The following is a 23,064-nucleotide window of genomic DNA, read 5'->3' as shown; positions in this document are numbered from 1 at the left end:
GAATTTTTTTAAAAAAATCTCCTCAACATGTTCCACTCAGAAATGAATATGAGCAAAGCCTCTTCCATCAGCAGCTTCTCTCAGAGATCCTGGGCAGCTCTGGCCAGGCCAGGCCAGGCTCTGGCCAGGGTAAAGCAGGAAGAGGCATGAGGGTGAGTGTGGGCCTGTGTGTGGTCCCCCATAACCTCCAGCTGGAGCTAGGATCCTGCTTTATCTGCCTCTCTCGAAGGGAAGAAGCTGATGCTCTAGGCAGGCTACTCCCGTCTTCTCTCTTAGTACTACACAGAGAAGTGAGTGTCTGAACACGTGTACCTGCAGAACTTCTCCAGGTCCATTACAAATGAAAGTTGATAAATACTCACCAGACACGAAGGCCACTTTTTCCTTTAGGATGGGAAGGACATCAGAAGCTTTCAAACCATCATTCCGAAAAGACCCTGTAGGATGACAAAAACGGGAGAGTAGGGTGAAAGGCCAGCCGGTTGAGCCCCTGGATCCCACCCTCAGCCTCCCATTCCATTATCTGCCAGAAAGCCCTGCAGCCCAGGCCAATGCGGGCAAGGGTCCACAACAGAGAGGACACTTCCCTGTGATGCCAGGTCTCAGGGTAACCAGGGGCGAACCCTCCTGGCCCTTCTCAAGGAGGGGGACGGTCCAAGTCACCTCCCACCCCACTTAAAAAGCCCCATGCCCTGGAGTCAGCCCTGGAAGCCTTGCTGGTGTTGCAAAACTTGAAGATGAAAAAGCATTTTGAGTTGGGTGAGGTAGTGCATGCTTGTCATCCCAGTGACCCTGGAGGCTGAGGCAGGAAGAGCACAAGTTCAAGATCTCCAGCCTCAGCAACTTAGCAAAGGGTCCAAGTAGCTTAGTAAGACCCCTTCTCAAAATAAAATAAAAAGGGCTGGGGGTGTAGAGCACCCATGGTTTCAATCCCCAGCACAGAAAACAAAATCAAAAAACAACAAAAAAAGCTATTTGTATACCTCTAGAGCCTAGCACAGTGCCTGGTTCACAGTAAGTGCTTAGTAAATATCTGCTGGATTAGTTTACTGATATCAAGATAGATTACAATGCCCTGAATAATTACTTATGCTTTCACTCTAAGTGGCACAATGACCATTAGTTTCATTTTACAAATGGGAAAAGTAAATCACAAAAGTCTTATAGCTGGAAGCAAAGCTGATGACAATGACCCTTCTGTACCCTTCCTCTTCCAACCCCCTCCCCACCCACAAAGGGTTCAGTCCAAAATAGGAGGTGATGATACAAAAAGCTCCTGGGGAGGAAACGCCCACCCTTTAGCTCATTCTCTAGGTCACACTTCCTGGTTAGAAAGTCCTTTCTAGGGTCTGGCTAAGCTCCTGTTAGGGGGCTGGATGCAGAGACCTGGGGTTTCAAAAAAATGGAAAATAATGATTTGCTGGAGAAACAGTGGCCTCAGGAGGCAAAGAACAATCTGGCATGGTTGAAATGTGTGGGAAGAAAGGACCCAGCTTCCATACACATACAAAACCTAGGCTGGCCCACTGGACCCCTATAGAACCTAAGCACCCCACAAGATTCTCACAGAGAAGGGCTGGAGCCGTGACTGGAATCTATGGTGTATCACCAGTTGGAACACGACACAGGTGGACTCCAGGAGACAAGCGGTTAGTTTTACGTCAGCTCTGTGTGATAGACAGAGGCCACAGATCCCCTTCTCTAGGACCTCTGTCTGCTGGGCATCTCCCTTGGGGTCCAAATCTGACAATCTACAGAGGAGAGTTACAGACCAACCCCTCAGTCTAAGCATTGACTCTTCCAAGAAACCCACCTGAGAATTTTGGCAACAACCCCGGATTAAGTTCCCACTGTCATCCTCATACCTCAGTCCTCATGCCCCATCTCTTCCTTCTCTATCCAGGATCCAGGACCTAAGGGCCACTGTGCAGCTTGTCCATGTGTGGTCACGGGTTCTGTGTAATGTCAGTGTTTTTGGTTGAGCTATTCAAACATTCCCAGCACAGAGTCCTCCCCACACAGTTCAGACCGGGCTATCTGCCTGGTTGTGTGCCTACCATAAGAAAACCCAAAGTGTCTAGATTTACAAAATGCATAACTAGGTAACAGTCATTTCCAACAACAAGATTTTTTACATTATGAAAGGATTTTTTCCAAGGTCTCTTTAAATAAAATTTCCCTTAGTGATTTAAATAGTTTTCATTTGCCCAAAATTGAATTACAAATAACTTTTTTCAATAATACATGTATTAGGTAGAGCCAAGTAGAGCTCAACTAATTAGCCCAGCAGCTCAGAAATTGGTGACCTTGCATATAAAACCTATTTGCACTGGCTGAAGATCCTATGTATCAATCCCCCAGGGCCCTTGTGAAACCGGCTGTTAGAATATATAATAGAGGGTAAGTTCATTGAATGCTAACTCAAACAGGACTAGTAAAATAGCAACGTGTTTTTACCATCAGGTACATGTCTCAATAGATTCATAGTAAATGTTCAATAAATATTTAATGGAAGAATAAATGACTGAATGAAAGTTAACCCTTACTCAAGTGACGTACACAAGGTCAGTGGCATCAGCTGTCACACTAAGCACTGGTGATCTGAGTCAATGATCTCCAGGGTACCACTCAGCCCTAACATGCTAAGACTTTCTAAATCTTTTCTTTATACTTACTGGCCTTTTAGAGCTACAGATTATCAAATTAATCTGCTTTGAAAGAAAATATTGGGATCAAATTCCTTAATGAGACTCAGTATGCTGTGGGAAGATAAAACAACTGTTCCCTGGCTTTCCAAATCCATTCTTTTCCTGGAATCAGTTTTGAGATTGGGATGCTCGGGGAAGGTCATCCCATTTTTCAGGTAGTACAAGTGGCCAGCGTGGGAGATGAGTGATGGAACACTTGTGAGGCGGCCACTGCAACTGTGATTTCTGAAACGACGTGTATTTGATAGGACTGTTAAGCCAAAAGCACTAGATCCATGGTACAATAGCTTCCTCCTTTAAAAGAAAAGCCAGTTGAAATAGTAGGCCCCTTGCTACCTCTTGGAGTTGCCATCAGGGAAAACAACACAAACCTGTGGCTATCCTCGTGGACCTGACCCGTCATGGGCATTGTGCTTCCTCTTAAGGACAAAGGCATGCTTCGCTGGCATTCAGTGCCAATCCCACCCCATTCATGTCCTGCTGCTGTCAGAATTACAAGCCTGCTGTTCTGTTAATTAGCAAAGTTGAAATGTTCTTCATCTATTAGTGAAGTAAAAATTACCACTGCCACCTCCTCAGGATCCTCCAGCATGGGTCTCCTCCAAGACCCATTTCAGCTCTCTTGCCCAAAATGTGTTATGCTCAAGTTGCTGCTGCTGCTGCCTATTCTTCCTCACATTTTCCTTGTCACTATTTCCCATGCTAGAAACTGCCAATCATCCTCATTCTGGCTCCCAGCCTCCATGTGTGGTCCCAAGTAGGAATGGCAGAACTGGCCCTTGTGGCAAGGACCCTGTCTGTGGTTTTGTGGGTCTGGAAAACCCAGTGAATCCCCCAGGGTGGCAGAGTGGCTTGTTCTGCATGCTAGCCTCCCTCAGAGAGCCATCCTAACTTCAACAAGAAAAGAAAAACTACCGAGTGGGGATTTGGAGGTGTAAGCTGCCAGGGTACCATAGGTTGCTCTTTATTTCCTTTCAGTTGTCAGTCACACCCCCTTCATTTGTCATTTAGAAATGACTGTGTAAGTTTTTTAATTTTGTTTCACATGGACCTAAGCTCTGTTTCACCAACAAGATGACAAATTTCCCAATACTCAGGTTTCTGCCTCTTTTTTTCCCCACTCTATCCCTAGAGCATCCAGCGTGCGAGCCCCCTTGCATTCATTACCACTGCCACCTCCCCAGGATCCTCCAGCATGGGTCTCCTCCAAGGTGACGTTCTACCTCTGATAACCGTTTGTTGTCCTATTTGCCTGTCTATCTATCTCTGCTTTGATTTCCCCTGGGAAGAGGATTCCTCTCTTATTTTGTCTTAGTATCACTAAAGCCTAAGATAAGGCCTAGCACATAATTGCTCAAGATGAGACCCTGAGAACAAAAAGATGTCAAAATTGGACCCAAACAGAGGTTGGCCAAATGAGCTCTTAGAACTCTGCACTGCAGCACAACAGTGAGTCAGTGCCACTTTGAAAGGAAAGGCTTCCTAAAGGCAAGTTCTAAAGGCTTGCTACTCAAAGTAATAAGCACCGCCTACACCTAGGACCTTGTTAAAAAACGCAGAATCTCAGGTTCCAACCTAGACCTACTGAGTCAGAACCTGCATCTTAACAAGGACCCTGGTGAATCAAAGTGCACATTACATTTGGGGAAATATTGGAGTACTAAAGTATGCTTTTCTGTTCCAGAGAGTAATCTTAGAAGCAGGGGGTGGGAGGGTAGGGGGGAACCTCCTTCATCCTGGTATAAACAGGGCCTTTAAAATCAGATATAATGCTGCTCAGAACCCTTCTGCCCTGCTACAGAAGACCCCTCACCACTGTCCAGGGCTATTCCAGAGATTCAGTATTTGCCCTGTAATACATCCTTGACATTCAGCACTGGAATAGAAAGGCTATCTAGGAGATGAATACTTACCTGCTCCAGGACACTGAGAGTAGACCACTCTGGGTTTTTTGTGAGCCAGAGTGTTTATAAATTGTCTGTCCAAGTTGCTCAGGATCTGGCACCTTAAGCCACTACTTACTTCATCAGCAGATATTTTAATTTCACAACAAATCTTCCTTCATACCCTTCAAGCTCTTCCTTCTCTAACTACTTTCAGTACTATAAAATCATCATTGATCATGATTAAGAGAACAAAACGCCATCTCTAGATGGCCCTGGAGGACAGAGAAGCCAGTTTTTGCCTCTTTAGCTCATCTTCTCTTCCATCTACAGGTGCAGACTCTCCAAAACTGAGCAATACTGGATAAGAACCAGAAAAAGGAGGGAAGCCTCATCCAAAGAGCTCTATATCTAATGAGCACACAGTGTTCATCTCATGAAATTCACTCCCTCGGAGAAGGGGACCCAATTTCTGCCCTCTAGGAGTTTCCAGTTCCTATTTCCCCCTGATACCAGGAAGCTACCAGACTCTAAATAAAAGATGAAGTAAGATTCTGAGATTCTGGGGCTGGGGATATGGCTCAAGTTGTAATGTGCTCGCCTGGCATGCGCGGGGCGCTGAGTTCGATCCTCAGTACCAAATAAAAATAAAATAAAGATGTTGTGTCCACCTAAAACTGAAAAATAAATATTAAAAAAGTTCTCTCTCTCTCTCTCTAAAGAAGAAAAAAAAGATTCTGAGATTCTGATAAAGACCTCACCTTGTCCCCAACCTGGAAATTCTGATTCCACAGTAACTTGATAATTGGTGCTGTTATCCACCAAGGTGCCAAAACACAAACCTGAGATGCATGTAGGATGCCTCCTTCCTCCTTCAGCACATTTATCAATTCACTCATGTGGTTCTGTTGATTCTACCTCCTAAATCTCTAATCCATTTTCCCTATGACGTTTCCCTGACTTCCCCATCAACTTGAGCTGTTCCTAGCCATATCTTATCACTCCTGAATGGCATTTACATTTTCCATTGCACTCTACATTAACTGATCCTGAAGCCTTGGGGGTGAGGACCCTCTCACACTCATTGTTATACCCCCATACCTATCACAATGCCTGTCACACAAAAGCAGCTCAAAAATATTGAACTGAAACTGAGCACACACCAGTACCAAGAAGATGGTGAGTGTGATGAGGTAGAGGTGATTTGTCAAGGCAGGCTCCCCTGAGGAGGTATCTTTGAATGAATTCTTGAACAAGGAAAGAGCCAAGAGGTGAAGGGAAGCAGCACATGCCAAAGTAGAAAGGAGGGGACCAATAAACAGTGCCACAGATGGAGTTTACCAGCTGAACAGAAAAACAGACTAAGAGACTAGGAGGCTGCAGGTGATCTGGCTCCTGGGAAGCAGTGGCCAAGAGGTGTCTGCACATGATTCTGAGGACACAGAGATCTGGGGCTGTGCAAGGGCCAGAGCTGGGTGGAATCTGGCTGGCCCCAGAGGAAGGATGTGGCTCAGAACAGGTCTTGGCCCAGTAGCCTCTGACCCCAATCTCCAGCTCATATTTTGCTCAATGTTTGAGACAGGGAAATTGAGACTCATGACTCCTCCTGAAGCTGGTGGTGGAATGTGGGGGCAGGGGCACTGGAACTTTGTCTCTTTTGATTTTCTCCCTAAATCTCAAGAGTGGCAGGAAAGAATATTTGTCTGAGTTACCTCCTGGGAGCCAGCCAGGCCAGAAGACCATGAAGACCCAAAATAGGACTTCATAAAGGAAAGAGACTTAAGGGCATGGGTCCTTCTGTGTAGAAAACAGATGAGCAAAACTCTTGGGACATATGTGTAACTGGGGTTTGTAGGGAACTTATTAGTGGGTAAAGATCTTTATTCCCCTCATCCTCCATCTTTTATTCCCCTCTTTCCTAAATTGATATAAGAGGAGAGAGACATGGCAAGAATGGTAGAAAATGATAAGAAAAAGGAATAAAAGCAAGAGATAAAGAGCTGTGTGTGTTCCTATGCTCATGGACTTGCAAAAATAGAGGTGAGAGTTCTTGTCGCCTCTTTACAGACGCTAATGAGCTATTGAGAAAACTGACTGTTGGAAAACTCCTGCTGCAACTATAAATATGTTCCTTGGAGCTCTCCTTAAAACAACTATCGCCAAGGCAGGAAGTGTATGCTGAGAGGAAGGAATAAATCTGGCAGTGAAAGCTACTGGGCAGCTTTATGTCAGCAATAGAACACAGCATACAGCAGAGACCCACATGCCTCTTCCCAACCTGGGAACCTGCAGCAAGGCCCACTCCTGAGTCCCTGACCACTGCTACCCACAAATGTCAGGCAGGCTCAGTGGTGTCCCCTCTCCCCCTGCACATCAGGCAGGCAGAAGAGATGGTATGATAAAGTTCTCTTCCCTAGCCAAGGGACTTCTAGGTCAAGAACATTCAGGAATCTCTGCTAACCTAATTTCAATGCAAATGGGGAGCAAAACAAAACAACAACAATGGTTCTCCTTTTGGCAGTTGCTAAGAAGTGACCTTTTCTAAGCATGTTGCATGAGGCAGTAGCTGGGAGACTTGAGATGGTAACCAGAGGGACACTAGAGAGGAGCAATGTCTACCTTATCTCAACTGTGACATGCATTTGAACTTCACTCCTTGCAAGGAACATTTTCTGTCCTGCACTGATGTGAGCTGTAAACATTCCCAGGTGCTTTCCTTAATGGCTTCACCACCCCCAGAGTTGGGATGGTGTTGCCTTGTCTGGGTATCACACAGCATGTTCCCTGCTGTTGTGCCACTGTTCACAGCCACAACTGGCTCCTTCACTAGACTCTAAGCTCTTTGAAGGCAGGAAATGGATGCTTATCCTAGTCTCTCCAGTGCCTGCCACATAGCTGGTGCTTAAGGAATGACCCAGAGACTGTCTTTCATATTTACAGTATAATGGTGTCTTCTACCCCAAAGGTGTTTGAATAATTGCTGTGCCTCTTCCCTTCCTGAGCTATCTCTGTTCCTATTTCTACTTCCATCTTCATCTTTCTTCCTCTCTCATGATTCCACATGAACTCTAATCACAGCCAATTTCAATATTAACTTTCTAAAGTCAATGTTAGATATGAAGTCCTAGCTAATGGGCTACTTTTGAAGAGCAGAAGTTTGTAATACTTGCCATAGCTAAATTAGCTCTATTACAGATCACTAATAATTAGCACTTTAAATATGTGGGTAACACCTCTCTAAGCCCAGCTAATGTGCAAACCATTTCTGTTTATTCTTCACAAGATTTAATATTAGCTTGAATTGAGACCTCAACTGCAATACACATAGGCTCACTCACTCACTCACTCTCCCTCCCCTTCCTTCCCAGAAAAGTTGACATCCTTGGGTGCAGTGCAGATACAATAAAATGGCCACTTCAGAATTGCTTCTCTCCACCCACCACCACTTTTTTTTAAAAAAACTGATGACTGTTTTCTAACTGACCAGATTATTTAAAGTGCTCATACTTCACAGATGTTGGTGTTGGTGGTAGATTTATTGTCTTTCTTGTTCCATTGACCACTGCTCCCGGATGGGCCCTCAAACATTAGCCTGTCGGTGATGCATGTGGGTCACCAGCTGAACATTAGCAATATATTTGCTATTATAATTTAGAGAGAGATACAGAAGAGCTCATAGGCAGAAGGTGTATACTGTGGAACTTTGATCCTTGGAATCCTCACTTGCAGTTCCTCTCCCTCCCAGCATGAATATCCATAGTATTTGATTTAATCAGGTCATAAAGAAGAAATTGCTGATTTAAAGAGTGGGCTTTGGGTTCTGCCTTTTTAGAAGGCAACTCTGGAAGGCATCTAAATATGAAAAAGCCCAACACCTCTCCAACACATCTCTTTTCTCTCTCTCTCTTCCCCATGCCCTGCAATTCAGGTGTATGTGGCAATAAAACCCACAACAATGACTGTGCAGCTCAAGCTCTTGGGCACTCCATAGAGCAGTCCCAACCCTCAGCCTTGAGCTTCTCCCTGTTCCCACCTCCACTATTTCTCATTCCCCAATTGTACATCCCCGCCCCAGTCTCAATACAATGGGCAGGGGTAAAAGCAGTGCCACAGGGACATACCAAGCACAGGCTGGCCACATATCAGCCAGACATGAACAATCAGGGTCAAAGTAATAGCCAGTATTACAGAACTATTGGTACAGCTTGTAGGTGAGAAGGGACACACTCAAGGATGATATTACTGAACAAGCCTTTGCAAACTAAAGTACCCTCCCACCCTTCGAAGATATATATATGTTGCTGTCCTTGGTCCTGAACTATCATAAGGTTGCTACTCAGAGTGGCTGCTGTCTAGGCTGTCTGGGATATGTGAACCAAATGAGAAGGCAGAAGGCAGAGAAGAAAGAGGTGTTAAGATTTAATAGAGAAATAAACAAATGAGAAGAAGCACTTGAAGGACACAGGCAATGAGAGATTATTGGAGAGAATAAAAAAGTTGGTTTGATATCATTTTCAAATAATTGCAGTAACCAACAAAGAAAGGTCTGTGCACATACACTCCATCCCACACAAATACTAAACTCCCATGAAAATGAGACCATTGGGGGATGGAGATATATATATCCATCCCCCAATACGTGTTTCTATATAAACTGCTTAACCATATCTGAGGTGGATGGGTTAGCCATGGAAAAATTCCTAAAGTTTTAAGCAAATTTTTAATAGTTTAAAAATTTAGTTTTAAAAAATATTTGTTGAAAATCTCTATGAGCCAAGAAAAGGTCTAATCACTGTGGGTACAACAATAAACAATATAGAGCTCCTGGTTATAAGGGACTTTTAGTTTGGGGGACAGATACCCCACATGTAATTTCAATGTTATGTAAGAAACAATATACAAGTACATATGGAAAAGAGATATTCATAAAATTCCAAATACATAATAATTAACCAAATGCCTAAAAAGTGAATAGCAGTAACAGAAGAAAATGCAAAGGATTATGGGATCATCAGCAAGGTCCTGGATTGGACAAGGTAGTGGTGAGTACTGAGGTCTACCTGGTGGGTCTCAAGGAACAGAGGAGAGCAGACAAGACACAGTGGATTTTTCCCCATGACTTATACCTTCCCCAGAGTAACAGATACATGAGTTAATGTTTGCCAGCGATAAGCACCAAAGCATCCCCATGGAGCTAGAATAACCAGAATCTAAGATAAACTGGCACGAGGCCATGATCAGGAAAAAGTTTGACATCTGATACCTGCCTTTTCCTTAGGAAAAACCATAACAGTGTCAAATGCTAAATAAGAAACCAGTCATGACTTGAATATATCATTAATTTTTCTCCACAATTATGGAAAAGAGTGAGGAGCTAGGAGATATCAGCCTAGGTAACCCTCCCCTCTGCTCACCAGGGAACAAAGGTACATGTTCCTGGAGCACCTCATAAACTGAGGCAGGCCTCCTAACCCTGCCTTCATGACATATGTGGTGGGGGAGGGCCAGGAACCTCAGGAGACTGGACGGATATCATTGCCCATATGTCATATGTGTCCATTTTTCTGAGACAGAATCTGTATAAATTTAGTTTTCATAAGATTTTCAAAGGGATTCATGCATGGCTCCCTTGGTTGTGGATAACCATTGATGTAAAGAAAGTCAAAACAAGACCTTGTCACTTGCCTTGGATTCTAACTACAAAATCCTATCACCAGCCCTGCCTCCTTCATGGCCCACATTCTGATCATCCTGGTTCAGCTGGGACCCAGGACCGGGCTCAATGGCAGAGGAAAAAAAAAAAACAATGAAATTATTTTAGGTACTTAGCTTGGATTAAAAAAAAAAAAAAAACAAACAGCTGAGAACCATGGGGGAGGTGAATGAGGTTGTGTGCAGGAACCTGTACCCTAAGGATAAGCTTTATCAGAGATGGTTTTTCCTCACTATGGAGTTACTGAGGGACAGAAAAACTGGACTGACTTTCATGAAAGCCTTTCAAATTAAAAATAACCCTGGTAACAGAAAGATGACAATTTGACCCAGGACTCCTCCTGGGTTGGCCAGGGTTAGTCAGTAGAAGGGTCTGTAAACTTTTTGAATAAGATTCCCTGGAGCCTGAGTCATAAAAGGATAGGAAAGGGGTTATTTGGGCTGAGGAGGTAGCTTAGCAATAGAGCATTTGCCTAGCATGTGCAAGGCCCTGGGTTCCTTGTGTGTTCCTAGTCAGCAGACACAGTAGGGCATGTGTGGACACTATTTGACTACTTGCTCAACAAGCCATCTTCTGCAGGGGATGGTGAGCTCTCCCAAGACAGGCACATTCTAAGAGGCAGTTCACAGTGTTGAGTCAAGCGCAGGTGTTGGATTCGGGATGAACTAAGTCTGACTCCCCACTCCAGAACTTATTATCCATATGTCACTGGACATCTTTCTTAGCCTCTCTGGTCTCTGTTTCCTACTTGAGATAAGAATACCTTTTTCACTGACTGTGGTTGGTGATTAAGGGAGAAAAATCTATTTGTAGGTAACAGATACACAGCTAATGAAAAGAAAATGTAATGTTCCTTATCTTTCCCCTGTTCATCTTGATATCTTCAACATGAAGTCTTGCTCAGGGTAGATGCTTCATAATAAGTATTGATTATGTGAATGAATGAATTATACACCATGATCAAGTAGGATTCATCCCTGGGATGCAAGGATGGTTCAATATACGGAAATCAATAAATGTTATTCACCACATCAATAGACTTAAAAATAAGAACCATATGATCATCTCGATAGATGCAGAAAAGCATTCGACAAAGTACAGCATCCCTTTATGTTCAAAACTCTAGAAAAATTAGGGATAACAGGATCATACCTCAACATTGTAAAAGCAATCTATGATAAGCCACAGGCCAGCATCATTCTGAATGGAGAAAAATTGAAGGCATTCCCTCTAAGATCTGGTACAAGACAGGGATGCCCTCTCTCACCACTTCTGTTCAACATAGTCCTCGAAACACTGGCCAGAGCAATTAGACAGACGAAAGAAATTAAAGGCATAAAAATTGGAAAAGAAGAACTTAAATTATCACTATTTGCAGATGATATGATTCTATACCTAACAGACCCAAAAGGGCCTACAAAGAAACTATTAGAGCTAATAAATGAATTCAGCAAAGTGGCAGGATATAAAATCAACATGCATAAATCAAATGCATTCCTGTATATCAGCGACAAATCCTCTGAAACGGAAATGAGGACAACTACTCCATTCACAATATCCCCCCAAAAAATAAAATACTTGGGAATCAACCTAACAAAAGAGGTGAAAGACCTATACAATGAAAACTACAGAACCCTAAAGAGAGATATAGAAGAAGACCTCAGAAGATGGAAAAATATACCCTGTTCATGGATAGGCAGAACTAACATCATCAAAATGGCGATATTACCAAAAGTTCTCTATAAGTTCAATGCTATGCCAATCAAAATCCCAACAGCATTTCTTGTAGAAATAGATAAAACAATCATGAAATTCACATGGAATAATAAAAGACCCAGAATAGCAAAAACAATGCTAAGCAGGAAGTGTGAATCAGGCGGTATAGCAATACCAGACTTCAAACTATACTACAGAGCAATAGTAACAAAAACAGCATGGTACTGGTACCTAAACAGGCGGGTGGACCAATGGTACAGAATAGAGGACACAGTAACCAATCCACAAAACTACAACTATCTGATATTTGATAAAGGGGCTAAAAGCATGCAATGGAGGAAGGATAGCATCTTCAACAAATGGTGCTGGGAAAACTGGAAATCCATTTGCATCAAAATGAAACTGAATCCCTTTCTCTCGCCATGCACAAAAGTTAACTCAAAATGGATCAAGGAGCTTGATATTAAATCAGAGACTCTGCGTCTGATAGAAGAAAAAGTTGGCTATGATCTACATACTGTGGGGTCGAGCTCCAAATTCCTCAATAGGACACCCATAGCGCAAGAGTTAACAACTAGAATCAACAAATGGGACTTACTCAAACTAAAAAGCTTTTTCTCAGCAAAAGAAACAATAAGAGAGATAAACAGGGAGCCTACATCCTGGGAACAAATCTTTACTCCACACACTTCAGATAGAGCCCTAATATCCAGAGTATACAAAGAACTCAAAAAATTATACAATAAGATAACAAATAACCCAATCAACAAATGGGCCAAGGACCTGAACAGACACTTCTCAGAGGAGGACATACAATCAATCAATAAGTACATGAAAAAATGCTCACCATCTCTAGCAGTCAGAGAAATGCAAATCAAAACAACCCTAAGATACCATCTCACTCCAGTAAGATTGGCAGCCATTATGAAGTCCAACAACAACAAGTGCTGGAGAGGATGCGGGGAAAAGGGTACACTTGTTCATTGTTGGTGGGACTGCAAATTGGTGCAGCCAATTTGGAAAGCAGTATGGAGATTTCTTGGAAAGCTGGGAATGGAACCACCATTTGACGCAGCTATTCCCCTTCTCGGTCTATTCCCTAAAGACCTAATAAGAGCATGCTACAGGGACACTGCTACATCGATGTTCATAGCAGCACAATTCACGATAGCAAGATTGTGGAACCAACCTAGATGCCCTTCAATAGATGAATGGATAAAAAAAATGTGGCATTTATACACAATGGAGTATTACTCTGCTTTAAAAAATGACAAAATTATAGAATTTGGAGGGAAATGGATGGCATTAGAGCAGATTATGCTAAGTGAAGCTAGCCAATCCTTAAAAAACAAATGCCAAATGACTGCTTTGATATAAGGGGAGTAACCAAGGTCAGGGTAGGGACGAAGAGCTTGAGAAGAAGATTAACATTAAACAGGGATGAGAGGTGGGAGGGAAAGGGAGTAAGAAGGGAAATCGCGTGGAAATGGAAGGTGATCCTCAGGGTTATACAAAATTACATATAAGAGGAAAGGAGGGGTAAGAGAAAAATAATACAAGTGGAAGAAATGATTTACAGTAGAGGGGGTAGAGAGAGAAAAGGGGAGGGGAGGGGATGGGAGGGGAAGTGGTATAGTAGAGAAATGGAAAGGCAGCAGAATACATCAGTCCCTAGAATGGCAATATGTAAATCAATGGAAGTGTAACTGATATGATACAGCAATCTGTATACGGGGTAAAAATGGGAGTTCATAACCCACTTGAATCAAACTGTGAAATATGATATATTAAGAACTATGTAATGTTTTGAACGACCAACAATAAAAAAAAAAGAATAGAATATATGAGGGCTGGAGATATGGCTCAAGCAGTAGCATGCTCGCCTGGCTTGCATGCGGCCTGGGTTCGATCCTTAGCACCACATACAAATAAAGATGTTGTGTCTGCCAAAAACTAAAAAATAAATAATAAAATTCTCTCTCTCTCTCTCTCTCTCTCTCTCTCTCTCTCTCTCTCTCTTAAAAAAAGAATAGAATATATGAAATTATCTGAAACACTCTGTTTATACATACATACATACCACATATATACATGTACACAGTAACTGTTTCTGGAAAGTGGGATTATGACTGATTTTGTAAATGTTTCTTTCATGTTTTTATGTCAAAATCTTCTTCTTTATTCTTTTTTTTTCTTTTAATCAAGTCAAAAATTTTTTATTTAAGGAATTTCCCATTATAATTCCTTGGCTGTCCACTTTAAGGATCCCCTTTTTAAAAGAACTGATTTACCATGTATGCAACTCTTGTTTGTTCCAGGAATGCAAGTCACTGAACAAAACTCAAATAAAATAAAATCAACACAATTTTGGATTAAAAGCTATCAATAATAGCAGGTATGTGTTAAGTGAATATCTAAATACCTACTATGTGCCAAAGTGATTTTGAACTAGTCTGTTATCTAGAAGAATAAACAGATGAAAATAATTACATATCTTTTTGAAATAAAAAACGAATAATGGGTTGAGCTTGCTCTACTAGATATTAAAGTATATTTTAAAACTACAATTATTAAAAGGTGGAACTGACACAAGAATTAGCATACAAATGAATGGAGCCTGAAACATAGCCATAATATGTATTTGGCATATTTTAAAATCTAATGTACAATAAAGGAAGAACATAAAGCAATAAGGGAAAGATAAAGTATTCAATAAACACTACTGGAAAAACTATTTGGAAAAAAAGCAAGTTAATTCTTAGCACATCAAAATAAATCTTAGATAAGAAAAATAAATCTTAAAAATGACATTAAAAAATTAAGAGAAAATATGAATGACTATTTAACTGATCTTTGAATGAGAAAGCATTCTTTAGAATGCTTTAGAAAACAGAAAGGAAAATATTAGGGCTTTATCTATATAAAATTTTAAACTCTATCTCAGATTATGAACAAAATTAAAAGGGCAAATGATACTGTAGGAAAAGGGATGGCACTTGAGAGGATTATGTCAAGTGAAATAAGCCAAACTCAAAAGTCAAGGGTTGTATGATTTCTCTCATATGAGGGAACTAGAGAGGAAAAAGAAAAAGCAAGGTGGTGGGTGGTAGGGGGAATCTCAGGAAAATTGAAGGGAGATCAGTAGAGCAGAAGTAAAGAACCGTGTTGGGGGGAATAGTAAGGAATGACATTGGGCAAGTTAATTGTTAATTGTGTTCATGTGTGGAAAATGTAACAAAAGTCCCACCATTATGTACAATTATAATGCACCAATAAAAAGGGGGAGGGGGATGACAAGCTGGGAAACATTTATAAGAAATATGATAAACTATTAATATTATTCCTATTGGAAGAACAAAGAATAGAAATACGCATTTTAAAAAAGAAGGAAATGACTAATAAACATTAGAAAAAGTAGTTAACTAGTAATCAAAGAAATGTAAACTAAACCATGAGATTGTTTAAAATCCATTAAATTTACAAAGATTTCGAAAATGTAATAATCCTCAATGCTGGCAAGGATTCAGTTACCCATGCCTGTTAAAGACAAGTAAAATGGCTTCAATCTTTCCACAAAGAAATTCGGTAATGTGAATCACAATCATAGTACTATGTATAACAAATGACTTGGTAATCTCCCTCCCCACCCCATGTCTATCCTAAAGAGCTAAGGGAAAATGAGGACAATATTTGAAGATAAGAGATTTCACATAGCATGTTTTATTGTGGCCCTAAACTGCAAATAGCCTAAACATCCAACAGAAGGCAATAGTTAGATAAACTTGAGATAGGTACAAATGGAATAACAATCAGCAATTAAAATTTTTGTCTTGAGTGATTTTTTAATTTCATGGATAAATACAATATGTTAAGTAAAAATAATACCTGTGCCATGTAGGTTAGGTTGAATCAAACAAAACTGCTGAGACTCAGCTGCATTTAGAACTTTTAAAATTTTGATTTGGTATGATCCAACATACATATATAATACATTTCTATGTTGTGGGATTATGGAGATGCTTCATTTTCTTATTTCTACTCTTCTATAATTTTCTAATTTTCTACAGTCAAAATATATTAAAATTATAATGTTGTAAAAGTAGATGAAGACCACATCAAGGAACAGTCACCATGAGGCTGGGGTTATGGCTCAGTGGTAGAGCACTCACCTTGCACGTGCAAGGCCCTGGGTTCAATCCTCAGCACCACATCTAAATAAATAAAATAGTTATAAAAGAAAATAAAAGAAATAGTCATGATTCAAATCTATGTTAAAGCACTTTTCTTTTCTGGAAATGCTCCAAAGTAGAGAAAACAGAAGCAAAAATAGACATATGGGATTACACCAAACTAAAAAATTTCTGCCCAGCAAAGGAAACAAATCTTAACAGAGACTACCTACAGAATAGAAGGGCAGGCAGCCTCCTCCCAGTACTGCTCCTGCCCCTGTCCCAGGGTGGGCTCAAGGGAAGTGGGCAGTTCTATGGACGTAGAAGAGGGAAACCATCAGCTTCTCCCCAATAGCACACTGGTGGGGTGTAACCCCAGTTTCACAGCCTAACATCCTACCGTGCTCCATATTCTAGCTGGATGTTTGTTGGAGTCCTCATCCACTGTATGATAAGGACTCACAACTCTTGATGACATGCCCTCTCCCAGCACTTCTTGACTATGACCTTCATGGAGCTCCTGGGTCTTTTGGGGTGGCAGAAGGAATGCCAGACTTGAAGTCAGAAGACTGGGGTTCAATTCATATCAGCTTAGCAACTTGGGGGAACCTCCTCATCCTCTCCACCTAAAACTTCCTCAAAGGGACATTTCAAAGTTTCTTCGCTATGGTTCAAATCAACTTAGGGAAATCAGTTTGCAAATTGCAAAGCCCTATACAAAAGGAAGGTATGAGTTATGCCTTTTTGTGAATGCAATTATGGGTGGAATACTCAGCTGAACTTGAAGAATGCCTGTGCTTTTAGTCTCTAGCTAAAGCCCTCTCACCCTTCACACCACCTCAGGGAAGGTAGACCCCTGTGTCCATGATTTCAGCCAGAGAAGTCCTGGTCATCCTTCCCCTACCTACATATCCCTGCTGTCTCAGGTAATAGGACATAAATATTCCGACCACAACCCTAAACTCTTAGCAGGCACTAGTCTGCCAGTTATGTATGGGGCAGAATGCCAGATGATTGTGTGACTATGTTCCTGTTCTCATTTGGGGAACCCAGGGAACATGGTTCCCAAAGTGGGGAGAGGTCTGTGTCAAAGTAACCAAAGTTACCTCCTGAATACCTATGCATGTAATTGACTCAGTATACCCACTACAACACACAGAAGAACCAAACAAAATGCCAGCCACAGTAGAGTCCAATCTCCATCAGCCACTTTCTCTCTTGAAACTGAATGCATCCTTGAAACCTCTAATAACCACACCCAGTGATGGAGCACCATCCAGGAAGAAGCTGGGCCTCCACCCTTCACATCTTCCCAGCCTCCCAGACAAAAACACCTCCTCTTCTTATCATCTCTCCCATTACCTTCATCCAGAAGAACTCTGAATGTATTACAAATAGCCCATGCCAGCAGGCTCAGTGAATTGAAGATAGGCAACAGTCATTTTTCCCTCAGTGTACTGGGCTCGGATGAAATATGCCCTATTCCATGGGGACCCCAACAGGGATGCAACAAAGCAGACTCAAATCTAAAGTATCAGGAGGTAGAAGTCTTTATGAAGTTTCTAGTTTCTTACTTACAGAAAGGGAAACTGAGAGTCAGTAAAAGACTCAAAGTCACATGATGAGTCTGTCACCCCCATCTCAGTCAAGCATTCTCTGCTCCACTCCACATGGCTTGAAGGGACCCCACTACCAATGCATGTGTATTAAGATGCCAGGATAGATTGATGCTAGCTTCCAGCTTTGCCATCTATTTCACTACTTGCTGTGTGTGGCTAATGAAATTCTAAATAATCAAGTTAAATTTAAAATTCCCTTCCTCAGTCATATGAGTTACACTAAATGTGGTTAATAGTTATCATTATTGGTCAGCTAAGACAGGAAACATGCCTATCATGGTAGAAAGTCCTATTGACAGGATGGAGTTAAATAGATAAATGTACTACAGATGATTAAGTTCCCTGAGGGCAGGGTCAGTGTCAAGGTTTCCCTTGGAATGTACTCCATTCCCCACAACCAAGAACTGAATGAATGAAAGCACAGCCCATGTTACAATCAATGAGGGCTCAGCCAGTGAGGACCCAGAGTCCGAAACACATCTGCCTCCCAGGAGAGCCAAAGACATGGCCTTCCTTGGTTTATGCACACAGGTCTAGGGAAGAAAACAAGTGACTTTCTGTCTCCTCACATCTTTTTTCAAAAAGTCTGACCATTAATTTTTGAAACCTGGTCAAACTTTCCATTGGGAATCAGAACTGTTGATCACTGACTGCCAAGGCTCATGCAAGTACCCTTGAGCCTCAGCTACTTGGGGAAATGGCTGGGCTAGATGGCTGAGGAGCCTAGACAAGAAGGGAAATCTTCAGGTTCCCTCACAGGAAAAAATTCTTCACAAAGCTAAAAGACTCAATGTTTTCTACAGAAAAATGGAAAACTTGCACATATGATTATTCATACTGCCCCTCTCTAGGGTCAATGAAAAGCTGAGTGTCTTACATAAGGCTACCATGCTTGAGCTGAGCCAACCTGCACATTGGCTTTTGAAGTCTGCAGCTCAAATTGCAGAAAGGCAAGACATCCTCAAAGACTGGTGAGCATTTCCCTCAAGGAAGAAACCCTTTGCAAACAGGTTTGCACTTGTTTTGATCATTCAAAAGGTTGCATAATAGCCTGATTAAGAACACTTCTTCCAATAAAAAAATTGAATTTAAGCCAGGTGCATTGGCACACACCTGTAATCCCAGTGGCTGGGGTGGCTGAGGCAGGAGGATTGTGAGTTCAAAGCCAGAGTCAGCAACTTAGCAAGGATCTAAGCAACTCAGTGAGATCCTGTCTCTAAATAAAATATAAAAAAGGGTTGGTGATGTGGCTTAGTGGTTAAGCATCCCTAGGTTCAGTCCCTGGTACCCACCCCTTGCAAAAAAAATGAGTTTTAGAAATTTCTGAATATAAGCCAGGCACAGTGGTGTATGTTTGTGATCCCAGTGACTCAGGAGGCTGGTCAAGTTGAAGATAATACTCAGCAATTTACAAGACCCTGTATAAAAAGAAAAATATATAAATGACCTGGAATTAGCTTAGAGTGTGTGTGTGTGTGTGTGTGTGTGTGTGTGTGTGTGTGTGTGTATTGTAAAGCCTCCAATAAAGATAGATTTTTAATTATAAAGGAGCATTCATTAAAACAAGACTAAAAAGGAGAAAAATTAGCTACTTAGAGGCCAGAAAAAGAGCAGACCCACTGGATATTTTCAACACCTGAAGTTCTAATGATATATGAGACAAGGACTTTTCCTTAATCTATTGACTCAGTTAAGAGTACCGATACAATTAATGTTGAGCACTAATAAGTACATACTGAACATTCTGTTTCTTTTCTATAGGTCATGCTATTTTTTATTTGTTCACATCTTATTGCATAGAATAATTCATATTGCAACTCTTGTTTTAAACATTTTTTTCTTATTGCAACAAAGTTCTCTCTTGGTTTGAAATGCACTACCCTATCCTTCACCTGAAACATTCATCAATGTCCAACTCATAAAAAGGAACTTAGCATTACTATTAATCAGTTTTCCTTTCTGTAAAATGCATGTAAACTAACCTCCTAATGCTATTGTGAGAATTAGCTGAGGTTATGTGTGTGCTTGTGGTTGGTAGATGGCAGGTGTCCAGTAAGTGCCAAGTGATGGAGTGAATGAATGAATCAATGAGGCATCTGGACTGTGTGACTGATTTGTCACGGGTCTCAGCTGTACAAACCTGGGAGCAGCCAAATTGCAGAAACCATTCACAATTTAAGACACAATCATCCACATGCTGTCAGCTCCTGAAATTGTAGGCACAAGAACTGGGAGGAAATATACTGCCTCCAGAGAGCATGCCTTACAAATTCAGATAATTATAAAAGGGAAAACATTATAGTTCCCACATTAAAAAATCTCCCCCACCCCCTTTCTGTTTGCAGTGGCACATGCCTATAATCCCAGCAGCTTGGGAGGCTGAGGCAGGAGAATCACAAGTTCAAAACCAGCCTTAGCAACTTAGCGAGGTGAGGCCCTAAGAAGTTAGTGAGACCCTGTCTCAAAATAAAATATAAAAAGGGCTGGGGATGTGGCTCAGTGGTTAAGTGTCCAAAGGGTCAATCCCTGGTACAAAGAAAAAAAATCTTCCCTCAACTATAAAATTCTATGATTCTACATGCAAATGGGAAGAATAGTTAACAATCTATCATTTCAGCTTTGGTGCTCTAAGATTAAATCTTTCTCTCAAAATCCAGATGTAGATTTGAAAGTGTCCACCCTTCAACTAGGGCCCAGGCATCTACAGAACAACTGAGCCATAGCTAAAAGATTGTTCCATGCTAACAGTGCTGTTGATGTAGAAAAGAGCTTTGGACACAGAATCCAAAGACCTGAGTTTCCTTTGGGGCTTTTTCTTATTTCTCTTTCACTCTCTGGCCTGCATTTTCAACACCAGTAAAATAAACAAGCCAGACAAAATGATGGTTGAGACTGTCCCCTCCCCAGCTGTTCCATCCCCTAATTCTGCTTTGCTGTAGAAAAGATAATGGCCTGCAAGAAGTTAGGGAAGGCGGCATCCCAGAGGAGAAGTGAGAACCTCAGGGGTGAGAATCATGCTGGGGAAATACCATATTCAAAGAGTTGTAAAATGCATCATTAGTTTACATGCCATTAAGAAAGAAAAAAACTGCTGCCAATTAAACTGCCACACACCATAAACTATAAGATGCACCCTGATTTCAGAGATGGAAAAATGTGTGCATTGGGGGGAAAACATCTTAGAATCAATAAAATAAGGGTGCTTGCTAAATCCTAGGCACTGAGCTAAGTGTCTTATACATATTAGTTTATGTAACCCTAAAACAATGCTGCAAAATAATTGGAAGTATGTGAAAGATCAGCATTTTTACAGAAAAGAAAACAGGTACAAAAGGTTTATAGAATTTGTTTAAGGTCATGTGATTGTATGTATAAGAGGTAAGATTTGAACCTACAACTATTTTACTCCAAACTCCATCTTCTTAAGCCTCTGCCCTTTGAAGAAAGGCTGGGGCGTTTGGTAAAGGGTGAAAATGATTTATCTGATGGAGATAGAACTAAAATACAAATTGTCAGGACTTGTTAAAGGAACTTACTAGGATGAATACATTAGAAAAAAACTTTAAAATTATATGATTTAAGCACATATTTTATAGGAGGATCACAAGTTCAAGACCAGCCTCAGCAATTTAGCAAGATCCTGTTTCAAAAAATAAAAAAGACCGGGGATATAGCTCAGTGATAAACTCTCGCTTCAGTCGCCTATGCCAAAACAAAACAAAATTAAACAAATTGAAGCCCAGAGGGGTTGTGTGATTTGCCCAAGGTTACACAACCAGTTAATGCAAAAGCTAGGATTCTAGAATTCTAGAATTTTGCCAGTTAATAAGATCAAGTTTCCAAGACTACAGTTTCCCAAATCCACCATTCTTGTCTTTCCAAGTTCTAGAATTTCATCCATCTATGATTCTTCTTCTTTTTTTTTTTTTTTAGTTTTAGTTTTAGATAGACACAATACCTTTATTTTGTTTAGTTTTTTTTTTTTTTTTTATGTGGTGCTGGAGATCAAACCCAGTCCCTCATGCATGCTAGGCAAGCGCTCTATCACGGAACCCAGCCCCAGTCCCATCTCCATGATTCTTAATGGTTTCTCAGTGACCACACAGCAAATCTCTTCAGGCCAGGGCTGCAGAGTCCTCTCAGAGCAGTATGGATGGAGAGATGACCTTCTAATTTTCCAAAGCTCTAAGAAGAAGCTAGTACACTTACTCTTTCTGTTTTGTAAACACACATGTAAAAGGAAGCTAATAACACCAACCTCACAGACAATACAGATGTCGACTTCATGACACATAATGGGTAGGCATTTCATGGGAGTTATTATAGCTATGACTCTTTTTTTTGGGGGGGAGGGTACCAGAGATTGAACTCAGGGGCACTTGACCACTGAACCACATTCCCAGCCCTATTTTGTATTTCATTTAGAGACAGAGTCTCACTGAGTTGCTTGGTACCTCGAGATCCTCCTGCCTCAACCTCCCCAGCCTGTGGGATTAAAGGCGGAGGCCACCACGACCAGCATGGCTATGACTCATAGTCATTTAGGGCTTTTACTGTCCCCTCACCTTTCTTGGCCACTGGATCTTATATTATATTTTCATTTTCCAATTTGAAGTACATTCTTGTGACTGGAGACAATGGAAGCAGGAGAACAGGCCTGCATCCTGGCCTTCTCCATCTCCCTTTATAATACACCATCCTCCCCCAGCAGAGAGCCAAAACCCTCCACTCTCATTACTGTTCACAAGCTTGCCTCCTTTTGGCTTTGGTCCAGTTCTCTGCCCTTCCATTAACTTTTTGTATAAGGCCTGTAAAATTGAGTTTCTTGAAGACATCCCTTTCTTTTCATAATTCATCCTGCTTGTCTTAAAGTGAAGGCCATCCTCTTTCCAAGGAATAGGCAGCCCTCCAGACTTCACAGCATTTGAAGCTCAAGGTCAAGGCAATTTATGTTCAACCTTCCAGCCATTAGTTTGAATGCCAGTACAGGAAAAGCCCCTTCCTACCATTTTAGGAATCTTTGTGTTTCTACTTACATACGTGTTAAAAGACAATGTGTGATAATTATGTTGCAAGAGAAAGGGCAGGCTCTCAAGCCAGGAAGTGGAAAATGCCAAAGAAGCTGAATGGCCAGGATGTAGGCTGACTTAATAGCCCTACTTTCCATCTTAAAGACACTAACTGTGGAGAAAGCCTGTACCCAGCCTCATAGTCAACCTGTCTGTGGAAGCTCAGCTGGGGAAGTCAGCAGGCACA

General features: G+C 41.4%; 1 protein-coding gene across 6 annotated transcripts in view; it reads right to left on the bottom strand.

Moving 5' to 3' along the window:
* Positions 1-23,064, bottom strand: part of KALRN (kalirin RhoGEF kinase) — a 662,170-nt gene that overhangs the window by 470,797 nt on the left and 168,309 nt on the right. For all 6 annotated transcript variants that reach the window (XM_081301760.1, XM_081301761.1, XM_081301757.1 and 3 more), the window contains exon 2: positions 363-437. In XM_081301760.1, coding sequence (XP_081157886.1) covers positions 363-437 — 75 coding nt within the window. The remainder of the gene's footprint in view (positions 1-362; positions 438-23,064) is intronic.

The sequence above is a fragment of the Spermophilus citellus genome (assembly GCF_964194105.1).
Source record: "Spermophilus citellus genome assembly, chromosome: 7".
NCBI classification, from domain to species: Eukaryota; Metazoa; Chordata; class Mammalia; order Rodentia; family Sciuridae; genus Spermophilus; species Spermophilus citellus.
The sequence above is the reverse complement of the archived record's forward strand: the minus strand, read 5'-3'. Positions and strand labels throughout refer to the sequence as shown.